This window comes from Equus asinus, chromosome 1, assembly GCF_041296235.1.
Source record: "Equus asinus isolate D_3611 breed Donkey chromosome 1, EquAss-T2T_v2, whole genome shotgun sequence".
NCBI lineage: Eukaryota > Metazoa > Chordata > Mammalia > Perissodactyla > Equidae > Equus > Equus asinus.
In genome coordinates, this window is record NC_091790.1 from 207,035,685 (window position 1) to 207,048,993 (window position 13,309).

General features: G+C 40.8%; 1 protein-coding gene across 15 annotated transcripts in view; it reads right to left on the reverse strand.

Annotated features, from left to right (window-relative positions):
• The window catches only part of LMBR1 (limb development membrane protein 1), a 173,386-nt gene that overhangs the window by 18,371 nt on the left and 141,706 nt on the right, over nt 1-13,309 (reverse strand). For 9 of the 15 annotated variants that reach the window (XM_044765655.2, XM_044765656.2, XM_070516875.1 and 6 more), the window contains 2 exons: nt 5,779-5,940; nt 1,139-2,430 (listed from right to left, as the gene is read on the reverse strand). The exons of 1 other annotated variant lie outside the window; for it this stretch is intronic. In XM_044765655.2, coding sequence (XP_044621590.1) covers nt 2,345-2,430; nt 5,779-5,940 — 248 coding nt within the window. In that variant the 3' untranslated portion in view covers nt 1,139-2,344. Of the gene's footprint in view, nt 1-1,138; nt 2,431-5,778; nt 5,941-13,309 lie in introns of those variants that run through there. 5 more of the 15 variants (XM_044765659.2, XM_070516873.1, XM_070516882.1 and 2 more) reach the window with 1 other exon arrangement.

Here is a 13,309-nt window from a genome sequence, read left to right on the forward strand (position 1 = left end):
ACCCCTCTGACTGCTGGCATCTGGAGCTCTCACGGCAAGTCTGGCTGCGTCCTCCTTCACTAGCACACCAGCTGCAATAAAGGGAAGACCCCAAGGCACCTGTCCTTACCAGTCCTCACGTGCTTGGCCTCAGTGTGCTGCCACCCATTTCTGCCATAGGTTTCATACAGCCAGCCTCCAGCATGTGTCCAATAGAAACACCTGCATTTAGAGTCGGTCTCTCACTCAAGATTCTTATGTTACGTGACCAGGAATATACAAGCTGTCTGTGGGGCCTCAAGTGATGGTAATTATGCCACAGACTGAGTATATAACCACCTGTATTTCTTTCCATAAAAGGCATCTGAGACCCAAGGTTCAAAACCGTCTCTCCATGTGATGTGTATCCTCTGTTTCAACAGCAGTGAAGGCGCATCCAATAAGAGCTTTAGGAATTTATAATACACTCCACTGCTTATTAATCCAAACCAGGCTTAAGTCCTCAGATGGAAAGAAACTTTCAAATAAGCAGACCTGATACAGACACTGAAAAGTTTAATGTCTTACTCGAAAATTTCAGACATCTCACAAATACCCAGGAACTCTTCCTCTGGATGTGCCCTGAAATTGGTAGAAGTTAAAACGGATACTCTTTTATTTAAAGAAGTTTCCTTCTCTTCTCCTCTTGATCTGGTCTGCTCAAAGTATGGACTGCAAGCAAGTTTCAGTAAAAAAATCAAAGCTTGAAATTAATTAATGTTGAAATAGGTATAATTACCAGAGAAATTAGAAAGCAGCCAACTTTTATTAAGTTTTTCAGTATGCAGTAGATCTTATGCTGAGAAATTTACCAATACTAGACTGGGGGTATTTACTGAGTATTGTTTAGAATCACAAAATCTTCTTTTATTTTAAAACTAAGCTGCATTTTAATAAGAATAGAAGCTCAGAAGGAAATGTAGACCTACAAATAAAAACTAAGTATACTCCATGAAACTTACAAATATACAGATTAACTTTTCTTATTTTGGCTTTAAGTGGAAATTTTTTATGTCAAATATATACAGCCTGTTTTTCCTAAATTTCCCCCAAGAAAACCTTTAAATTCAACAATTTAAGAAAAATGTTCTTTTACTTTTGTCTGAACACAGACAATCTATTGCCATACACATAGTGCATATGATCATATGTATTTATAGAGACTGCATAACTCTAAGTTCTGTGCAAATGGGCCTACCTCATATTTTTGCATGCACAATTTTCAATACTCTATCCTAGTGGATGGTAACACAGTGTAATTTTATAGTTTTTATTCAGTCAAGAAACCATCCCAAGAATTATTTACAATTTAATAACTGAATGATTATCAGATGCATGATACACTGCAAAACTATTCTTACATTGTGAATGCTGATCCTGTGCGTTTCTGGTGTTAAACGGGTAACTTTTATAAGTCTGAGGTTTAAATTGGCATATACAAAAGTAAGCAAAGCCTGAAGAATGTGGCAAAAAAAGGAGCTGCTACCACAGAGCATTTATATTTATAACGGACACAGGAGTACAGGGAATTAAGGGATTTTTGAAAAAAATGATTAAAAATATGGAGTGTACATATAGCCTATAAGGCAAAATCTAAGTTCCAAGTGTACTCAACACTGGCAACTCCGTTATGAGCAGTAACACTGAAGTGTGTGCACACACACTGCCAGAGAACTGGTTCCCACGATTCCCACCACAGTGCACTTCACTGCACAGTAGAAGGTACTCCAGGGGCGTCTACCAAGGCTCACGTTTGAAAAGAATCTCCTGTTTTTCCCTTAACTCAAAGTCCAATCAATATCATTCATAACAGAAATCAGAACTATGCTTTCGGGTTTTTTTTAAGGAAGTGAAAAATATAATCTGCAACCATTACAGTTCTAACGCACCCACTATAATGATAATCTATCAACACGGATTTTTTGCAGAACTTTCACTCACATCCAAGTACCAAGGAAGCCTTTCATGTAGCCTTCTACATTTTGAATAAAACACATAATCGGATTCAAGTGAATCCTTAGAAAGCTCCAAAGTCTGCCTTTTCTAACATTCTCAGATGGGTGATTGTATCAACAGATGCAAGCAGATGTGTCCACAGAAGAATGTGCTGCCCAAGGAACCTGCATTTGGCTGGAAACTACAGGGTCCACCACAAAGTTAAATTGAAAGAAGACCTGTGACGGCCAAGTTCTTAGTAGACTATGAAAAAATGACAGGCTCAGGCCCTAACTGCGAAGCCCAGTCAGTGTGACGCGTTCCTGACTGACAGGAATGTCGTGAGTTTGGGACTCTCGGGGCTCTTGATTGCAGAGTGCTGCTGTGTGTCTTACAGTGCTTTCTGATGCCCGTTTGCAGAAGGCTTTGTTGTTTCTGAATCCCGAGAAGTATCTGATAAGTGAAGTTTATGAAGGCCTGCAGGAAAATGAAGAAAATGGTGAGGAATGCCGTATTGTTGAGTGGTTGAGCAAAGGGTCAGGAGACTAACAAGGCAGAACATGACGTGTTACTGTGCAAAGTGTGATGCACTGGCCAGACCCCCTTTACAATGAAAGACCTCTTCCCCACTGGCAGCTCCTCGGGGAGGCCTAAGCTGAAGACAGTGCCCATCAGGAAGTCATGCCTTCTCCTCAAGTCAGTGCAGCTCTGGGGACCAGCCCTTTGTCACAACGTCCCATAGGGCCAGCTGAGGCCTCTGGTGAGATGCATGTAGCCACTTCCTCTCTCCTCCCCTGCCCTGCCATCTGCATTGATCCCAGGAGCGCCCTCTAATAAACCTCCTCCCGCAGACTTATTGCCATCCCAAAGTGCACTTCCCAGGGAACCCAACCTGAGACAAGTATGACCCCATTTTTGTTAAAATACACACAGACATATATACACACAGGAAAACATATGGAAGGACACACCAAAATATTAACATGTAAAAAGAAAAAGCAAAACTTTACCAAAAAGAAAGGGCAAAAGAACAAATTGAACATAAATTTCATTACCCAAAGATACTTCACAGAATAAAAAATGATCACTCTTTTTAAGTGATATTAATTTCCCTCTACATCATACAGCAATTATTTACATAATATACCAGATATATAAAACAATATCGTACCCCCACGGGGAGAAAAGGTGGAAGAAAATGAAGAAAGGTTTAATAAAATGAAGCACAAAAATGTTCAAGAACACAAAAGCAGAAATCTATGGAAAAGATTTTGAGGAAACAATTTTTATGAGGCTCAGACCTTTGTGATACTTCAAAAACATACTTGAATAAGATTATTTTTCCCCTAAAATTCCAGATGGTTATCTACCTGTTATGCAATTTTACACCAGTCTTAAACCAACATAGCACTCCAAATTTTAAATTTCTATCACCTGCATATCTTAATGAAAGAAAATGTAAAATTGAGCCTGTCTGTGCTGGATGATTGGGAAGGAAAAAAGAAAGCAATCCAACACAGTTCTGGTCTCAGGAATGGCCATGCTGCTGAGTGACAATAGGAGCCCACCACTGTTAGAGGTGGGAAGAGTGTCGAACAGGGCCTGCTGGAGAGGGAAGTGGGCAGAGGGAACCAGGGAGGTGAGCAGCACCCTAACTGAAGCGGAATCCCCTTTTAGGATAGCTTATTTCAGCTAGTTACTGCGAACACCTGGAGCAGGGCAGGCTACACACTCTGAAAAACTACAGTGTCTCCCTCGTGCAGTGACAACCGCCTCCTCCACACCCCGCAGCTAAATTCTGAGTGTTCACTATGTGCAAGACACTCTATGACACGGGTACTGTTACTGTCAATGGACAGAGCAGCAGAGGGGAAAAGCCTACAGAAAAAGAGAGAAAAGGAAGGAGATAGTTAAATTTTATAATCAAATTATGATTCCCAGTGAAATCATCTTAAGATCTCAGATCATTCAAACATTCTATGTACTTAATGGGGATCTTTTTCTATGTGTAAGACATTGCTGCCTTGGAGCATTCCAAAAAGTACAAGAAATCACTTCAAAAGAATCTAAATCTATCAATTAAAAAGTTTTACACAGGGCCAGCCAGACGGCCTCATGGTTAAAGTTCTCGCTCTGCACCTCAGCAGCCTGGGTTCACTCCAGTCGTGGACCCACACCACCTGTCTATCAGCTGCCACGCTGTGGTGGCAGCTCACACAGAAGAACTCGAAGGACTACAACTAGGATATACAACCATGCACCGGGGCTTTGGGGAGAAGGGAAAAAAAAGAAAATCAATTTACAAAGCAAATAAAAAATTTCATAAAAAAGTTTTACACAACTCTTGATAACTGCACTGCCTCTCATGATCAACGAGCTGACACAACAAACGTGACCTTCACCTGAGGTTAAGTTATATTTTACTACTTTAATAAAAGCTTCCTGAGCAAGACGAGATCCAGGATACCTAACTCAAATGCTAAACTGGCTGCCATTCATTCACAATCATCTCATTTTAGTGAGTGGTAAGTGGGGATTTATCTGAGACTACGGCTAGCTAATCTTGCTGATGCTACAACAGGCTTAAAAATGAAGTTGTAACTCTAGACATTTGGCTGAAAGGACTATTTGATTCCCACTCCATCCTGCAGATGGTAATCTGGCCAGTATGATGAATCCAGACATTAAAATCCATAAATTACCTGATGCTTCAACTGAAATGAAACCTAACTTTTCCCTTTCAGGCCAATATTTCATCAGCCACCCCCTCAAAAGGTGAATTTAAAGTAAAATACATATGAATAGATAATCTGAAATCTTTTTTCCCTTCCCAAAGGTCACCCTTCAATGATCAGGTCTGGAAAGGCTCAGTGGTGTGCGAGGCCTTACTGTTGCTCATAGGGTTTAAGTTATCTGAACACAGGACCTTAATGAATTGATCATTACGTTGCCTTCTGCAGTAGCTAAAAGCCACAATGGAATATGAAGTATAAGCATTCAAATGATATCAATTCAAGTAAATGAGCTAACATAAGGACTTGCTACAATAAATCACTGCCTATCCCTTCTTTCATTATAAAATTACATATCCCAAACCCAAGAAGATTTATATAGCAAGATAGTCTATATTGTCCTAGTATTCCTAAAATATAAAGCCTGAAATATATTTAGTACTAATATTGAAGCAAGCATAAAAAATACATTCATAGATTACATTTATAACCTTTATATGTTAGACAAACCTAAGAGTTTTCAATACTGTCACAATGCATATAACTCACAGAATACATGATAATGAATGCCCTCTCTCCTATTAATGCCAAGAATACTAATATTTTTATCCTGAATTATTATTTGGCTTAGTGAAGAGAATTATGGGTCAGTCTGATACTTGTAAAACCCAAGCCTCAAAAAATCTTTAACTAAAAAATAGCAAGTGGTATCATTACCGAAAAATAAGCCTTTAGCCTATTATCATCTTCACCTCTCCACAATCACCATCATCATAACAATAAAAAGAGCTAATATTTACTGAGCTCTTAAAATGTGCCAAGACTATGCTCAGGCCCTTACGAGAATGATTTCAACTTATACTCACAACAGTCCCCAAAACAAGAAATTATCACCATTTTACAGATGAGGACCCCAAGGCTTAATGACATAATTTTACAGAAGAGGATAACCAGTAAGAAGTGGGTCAGAAATGTGACCTCTAAGGTTTTACACATTTGGAAAAATGATTAGGTGAAGACTTAAAATGAACTCACATGTCAAAACTATTAATTAGTAGAAAGAGAGAAAAATACCCATAACCCTCAGGATTACCTAGGGCCTTGAAAAGTTCTTCTCGTACAGCAGAGGTGAATTTTCTGACCAGACACAATGTTGTCACAATAGCAAAAAGCAAATTGTAGGATAACACAATATAGAAATTTCCCAGCCAATTAAACCTTCCAAAGTCTCCAAGCAGATCAAATCTAGTGATTCCTGTTAAAACAAATAAAATAGCCCTTAATAAAATCAGGTATGATATATTTATAAAGGTTACAAAATAAAGTACAAATCAGATCAAACTCCACGAACTTTCTCATTCCTGTTAGTGGGCATCCTAGTTTAACATACACAATTGTTATCTCATGGGACACCCTCAGCCAACGCTAAACCCCTTTACCAGCATGCCACAGTCACGTGGAAGTTAGGAGCAATGAGGCTGGAACGAGTGCCCTGTCACTCAGAATTGACTCCTACATGAACAAGAAACCTCCCATCCTGCTCACAGGAGAGGATGGGCGCAGCAATGCTCCACGGAAATAGGAAAGACAGCTGACAAACCCCCACCACTTGTCCCCTCTCTTCAAACAGGTCCCTGTTCAACTGTCACCTCCACGGAGAGGGCACCTGTTTCCTCTACCTAAAATAGCTGGACCCTCCATGGCCCTCTATCCTAATTATGTTTCTCATAGCACACATTACCTGAAATATTTCTTTTCCTTTTTGGCCTATTTGTTGCCTACCTTCCTTACCAGAATGTAAGTTCTATAAGAATGAGGACTTCATCTTTTTCACTCCTATAATCCCAATGCCCAAAGCAATGCCTTGCACATAGTTAATACTTATTACATAAATGAATAAACATATAGGGTGATTCCTTTCCAGGAAAAAAAAAAACATTATTAATCTGAATGCTACATTAAGCCGGATGGTACAGGCTCGTGGAGTAAAATGGCAAAGCTGAAAATGCAGTATCACCTATGCATTTAGGTTACTTCAATTCACCTATACACATTCTTTTAACAGTCTTTTTATTTAGAAAAATAATTTAAACAGGCATTCTATTCAATGAGCATGTGCCGTGGGCCCAATACTCACTGGAAAGCATGTGTGAGTGGCAGGACTTTTCTGACCACTGGTAAATAAATACAGAAGTAAAACAGCACTAAGTGGGCTGTCAAGTGAGAGATGACGGGGTTGTGGATGTTCTTCAAGGAAGAAGCTCAACAGCTACTTGGGGCCATACAAATTTTAACCACAAAGGACTGCACACACAAAATCATGTGCTTTTGTTTTATGAGTGGTCTAAGGATTTCAAGAATAACTTTGATAGGGGCCAGCCCCGTGGCCAAGTGGTTAAGTTTGCGCGCTCCACTGTGGCGGCCCAGGGTTTCAACAGTTTGGATCCTGGGTGCGGACACGGCACCACTCATCAGGCCATGCTGAGGCGGTGTCCCACATGCCACAACTGGAAGGACCCACAACTAAGAATATACAACTACGTACTGGGGGGCTTTGGGGAGAAGAAGGAAAAATAAAAAAAAATCTTTAAAAAAAAAAACTTTGATAAACTCAATTTCACCTTATCAGCTGCCTTTGAACTTAACCCTCATCCCCACCACCCCAAGGCAATCCCATCACCCACCAAAGGGATACACTCCACAAAAGCAGCTTATAGAAGCAAACAGAAAAACCTTCATATCTAAACAGTGTCGTAAAAAATAGGAGGTTTCAAAAAGCAGTTGTTTCATAGCCACATCTACCCAGGGCCAATGTATTTGAGTTTGAGAGACAATAATCTACCAAAATATTTTAAAAAGATAGAAGACTAATGAAAACATACAATAAAGTAACTTGTTAAAGAAGGTGAAAGGGACCCAGACCACAGTGTCATATGTGGCACAGGTCACACATCATGAAAGCACGGCAACACTCGTGGCTGCAGTTTCTCAGATGGAAGCCTTCATAAAACTACACTTTGTTAAAAGGAATACATACACCCAGTTATATATTTTATTTTTCAAATCAAGTACCATTTAATTTAACCTAGGAAGTTATTGTAAACAAGATATAGTTATTCTAAAACAAACTTCAGTGGTTTCAGCCCAGGGATCCCAAATAAATCTTTTAGTTGATCTTTAGGGTCAAAGACTCCTTTGAGGTGGCTGGCCTGGTGGCACAGCGGTTAAGAGTGAAGTCGGGCCAGAATGCACTTGCACAGTGAGAACGAAAGGTATACTATGAACACTAGGAAAGTGATTTCACTAGAACTTGTGAGTGGACTCAATTTAGTACCTGGAGAGTCAGGGTCAAGACCTGATTTGAAATAGCAGGCAAGAGCAATCTCTCTCATTAGATGTTTGGGTCCCCAGGACATCTCAGGTTGACCTCACAGACAGAAATCCAAGATCCTGCTGCACTAAGGCACTAGACTAACTATTACATTATAGGCACTAGTTCTAAAGACATGTTGTTTCAAATTTAATTCAATATTTTAAAAATCTAATATTGACTGACTAAAAGATTACTCTGGACAATATGCACAGCTCTTCAATTATGGAAATCTTCTCTAAGACTGAACAGCAAGAAACCTTAAACAATCACTTCTCTAAACTTCTGTCCGAGAGGTTTCTGTCACGGCAATAATTAAATTGTAGAGTGTTCTTTTCTATTAAAAGCACCAACACTAGGCGCCAGCTTGGTGGCGCAGCGGTTAAGTTGGAACCTTCTGCTTTGGCAGCCAAGGGTTTGCCGGTTCGGATCCTGGATGCAGACCTACACACCACTTGTCAAGCCATGCTGTGGCAGGCGTCCCAAATATAAAGTAGAGGAAGATGGGCATGGATGTTAACTCAGGGCCAGTCTTCCTCAGCAAAAAGAGGAGGATTGGCAGCAGATGTTAGCTCAGGGCTAATCTTCCTCAAAAAAAAAGAAAGCACCAACACTTAAGAAAAAGTAACAGTTAAAGTTTTAACTGAACACTTATTATATGCATACCTCTTTTTATTGTGCTTAGCTTTACTGCGTTTCACAGATACTGCATTTTTTACAAATTGAAGGTCTGTGGCAACCCTGCATCGAGTAAGTCTACCAGTGCCGTTTTTCCAATAGCGTATGCTCATTTCATGTCTCTGCATCACATTTTGGTAATTCTCTCAATATTTCAAACTTTTTTACTTTTATTATATTTGTTATGGTGATCTGTGATCAGTGATCTTTATGTTACTCCTGCAATTGCTTTGGGCTCCACAAACCGCTCCCATATAAGACGGTGAACTTAATCCATAAACGTGTGTGTTCTGACTGCTCCACCGACCGGCTGTTCTCCGTCTCTCCCTCTCCTGGGCTTCCCTGTTCCCTGAGACACAGCAATATTGAAATCAGGCCAAGTAATAACCCTACAATGGCCTCAGAGTGTTCAAGTGAAAGGAATAGTCACACATCTTTCATTTTGAATCAAAAGCTAGAAATGATAAAGCTTAGTGAGGAAGTCATGTCGAAAGCCAAAACAGGCCGAAAGCTAGGCCTCTTGTGCCAAACAGTCAAGCTGTGAACGCAAAGGAAAAGTTCTTGAAGGAAGTTAAAAGTGCTACTCCAGTGAACACACGAATGATAAGAAAGCAAATAGCCTATTGCTGCCGTGGAGAAAGTTTCAGTGGTCCGGACAGAAGATCAAACCTGCCACAGCATTCCCTTAAGCCAAAGCCCAGTCCAGAGCAAGGCCCTGGCTCTCTTCAATTCTGTGAAGGCTGAGAGAGGGAGGAAGCTGCAGAAGAAAAGTCTGAAGCTGGAAGAGGTTGATTCGTGAGGTTTAAGGAAAGAAGCGTCCCCAGAACACAAAAGTGCAGGTGGAGCAGCAAGTGCTGACGTAGCCGCTGCAGCCAGACGTCCGGCAGATCCAGCTAAGATCACTGATGAAGGTGGACGCACTAGCAGATTCTCCATGAGGATGGAACAGCCTTAGCGGAGGAGGATGCCACCTAGGACTTTCATAGCTGGAGAGGAGAGGTCAACGCCTGGCTTCAAAGCTTCAAAGGACAGGCTGACTCTCTTGTTAGGAGTTAATGCAGCTGGTTTGAGTTGAAGCCAATGCTCACTTAGTGTTCTGAAAATCCTAGGGCCCTTAAGGACTATGTTAAATCTACTCCGCCTGTGCTCTATAAATGGAACAACAAAGACTGGATGACAGCACATCTGTTTACAACATGTTTTACAGCCTATTTTAAGCCCACTGTTGAGACCTACTACTCAAAAAAAAATATTCCTTTCAAAATATTACTGCTCACTGATGATGCTCCTGGTCACCCAAGATTCTGATGGAGATGCACAATGAGATTGATGTTGTTTGCATGCCTGCTAACACAACATCCACTCTGCAGCCCATGGATCCAGGAGTGATTTCAACTTTCAAGTCTTCTTATTTAAGAAAGACATTTCATAAGGCTGTAGATTACACAGCGATTCCTCTCGTGGATCTTGGTAAAGTAAGTTGGAAACCCTCTGGAAAGGATTCACCATTTGAGATGCCATTAAGAACATTCGTGATTCATGGGAAGATGTCAAAACATCAACATTAACAAGAGTCTGGAAGAAGCTGATTTCAACCCTCCCGGATGACTTTGAGGGGTTCAAGGCTTCAGTGGAGGAAGTAACTGCAGATGTGGTGGAAACAGCAAGAGAACTAGAATTAGAAGTGGAGCCTGAAGACGTGACTGAATTGCTGCAATCTCATGATACAACTTTAACAGATGAGGATTTGCTTCTTATGGACAAAGGAAGTGGTTTCTTGAGATGAAATCTACTGGTGAAGATGCAGTGAAGGTTGTTGAAATGACAACAAAGGATTTAGAAGATGACGTAAACTTAGCTGATAAAGCAGCAGCAGCAGGGCTTGAGAGCACTGACTCCAATTTTGAAAGAAGTTCTGCTGTGGGCAAAACGCTATCAAACAGCATCACACGCCACACAGAAATCATTAGTGAAAGGAAGAGTCGATCGATGCTGCAAATTTCACTGTTGACTTATTTTAAGAAATCCCACAGCCACCCCAGCCTTCAGCAACCACCACCTTGATCAGTCAGCAGCCATCAACATGGAGGCAAGACCCACCACCAGCGAAAAGATTACAACTTGCTGATGGCTCAGATGATGGTTAGCATTTTTTAGTAATGAAGTATTTTTTAGACGTAATGCGATTGCATACTTAATAGAATACAGTATGGTGTAAACATAACTTTTATATATACTGGGAAACCAAAAATATTCATGTGACTCGATTTATTGCAATATGTGCTTTGTTGTGGTGGTCAGGAACCAAACCCACAGTGTCTCCAAGGTATGCCTGTATAAGAACATATAATACTTCAAAATATCTATTTCTGGAGACAGGTATAAAAGGTTATTACAGCAGCAAATTTTAAAATACTACTAACTATAAGAAAATTCAATTATCAAATGTTATTTAACACTCCTAGTCAAATATCAAAATGCTTATTCCTATTGAGAAGTCCATTTCTTTAAAAGATATGTAAAATATATACCAAGAAAGAAGCTTAGTTAGTTAAGCAGCAGCTAAGCATAAGGCTACATTATCTGGATTATCTATCAAAATACTCCATACAAACCACATATCAGCTCCCCCCAACTAGCATTCAATTGAAAATATTCTATGCATAATTCCTTGTATAAAGACCTTTTTCTGTTCATACCTATAAAAGAACAAAGGTACAAAACAAAACCCTGTTTCAAGAGATTGTTACTCCATCTACAATATGAGTCAAGAGAATTTATGTTTGTTAGTCCACCCAAATTAACTGTGACTTTTAGCAAGCATATTCATGTTCCTTAACTAGCAAGTTGAGAGTTTATAAAGCTTGACACACGGGGCCGGCACGGTGGCACAGAAGTTAAGTGCACACATTCCACTTCAGTGGCCCAGGGTCCCCCAGTTTGGATCCCGGGTACAGACATGGCACTGCTTGTCAAGCCATGTGGTGGTAGGCGTCCCATATATAAAGTAGAGGAAGATGGGCATAGCTGTTAACTCAAGGCCAGTCTTCCGCAGCAAAAAGAGGAGGACTGGCAGCAGATGTTAGCTCAGGGCTGATCTTCCTCAAAAAAAAAGAAAAAGCTTAAAAATGGCGGGGTGAGCTGACCCGGGATTCTCTCCCCTCCAAAATACAACAAAAGATTGGAAGAACTGAATTTCAGAGAATAAACATAATGCCAGCTCGTTAGAGACCTACAATACCAAGAAGGCGGAGATCATAAACCTAGCTTTACACCTTCGGAGGCGCTGGAACTGTAGGAGAGAACATTGCTCCCTCCCCTAGAGTCTGCGATCGCTGTGGTGCGGGTCGGGAAGGAGCGGGGGAGGGGCCGCGCGACCCGGGGATTATCCAGGACTCCTGCCGCTGATTCAGTGGAGACCCGCTGACGGGGGGAGGGGGAGGAAGCTTCCGTCCGCGGGGACCCTATAAATCAAGGGCCTTGGGAGACCAGAGAACAGAACTGATCTGAACCCAGACCGGCACGTGTGAGTAACAGCCCCTCCCCCGCAGCAAAGCCAGTGGGCGCAGCCATCTTGCCCGAAGGCGGAGAGCTAACACACCGCTCTCGACCCCCATCTAGTGGCGACAGGCTGTAACTGCAACTGAATTCTACCACCATGAGAAAAAACCGCTCCTCTACCATCCAGCAATTTATAAAAGCCCCAGACCAGAAGGAAAACAATAAAAACACAGAATTAAGTCCTGAGGACTTGGAATTAGGTAAACTAAGTGATAATGAATTCAGAGCAGCTATAATCAAAAAACTCAATGAGGTAGAGAGAAAGATAGAGAAACAAGCCGAGTTCTGGAGTTACTTCACAAAAGAGATTGAAATCATAAAGAAGAATCAAACAGAATTACTTGAGATGAAAAACACAATGGACCAGATAAAACAGAATACGGATTCCCTGAATGCCCGTGTAGACAACCTAGAGGAGCAAATCAGCATAATCGAGGACAGACAGGCTGAATGGCGCCAGACAGAGGAAGACAGAGAACTAAGAATTAAAAAAAATGAGGAAAATCTCCGAGAGATAATGGATTCAATGAGGAGTAAGAACATAAGGATCATAGGAATTCCCGAGAATATGGAAAAGGAAAATGGAGCACAAAGTGTGCTTAACAAAATTATTGAAGAGAACTTCCCAAATCTAGGGATCAACGGAGAAATGTGTGTAGAGGAGGGTTTTAGATCTCCTAGATTTGTCAATGTAAAAAGACCCACCGCAAGGCACATAATAGTAAAGTTGGCAAATAGGAATGATAAGGAAAGAATACTCAGGGAAGTAAGAAAAAAAAGGAGAATAACCTATACAGGAGCCCCTATCAGACTGTCAGCAGATTTCTCTACAGAAACCCTACAAGCTAGGAGAGAATGGAGTGATATATTCAAAGCTTTAAAGGATAAAAACCTTCAGCCAAGAATACTCTATCCAGCAAGAATTTCCTTCAGATATGAGGGAGAAATTAAATCTTTTCCAGACAAACAAAAGTTAAGGGAATTTGTAACTAAAAGCCCTCCACTACAAGAAATC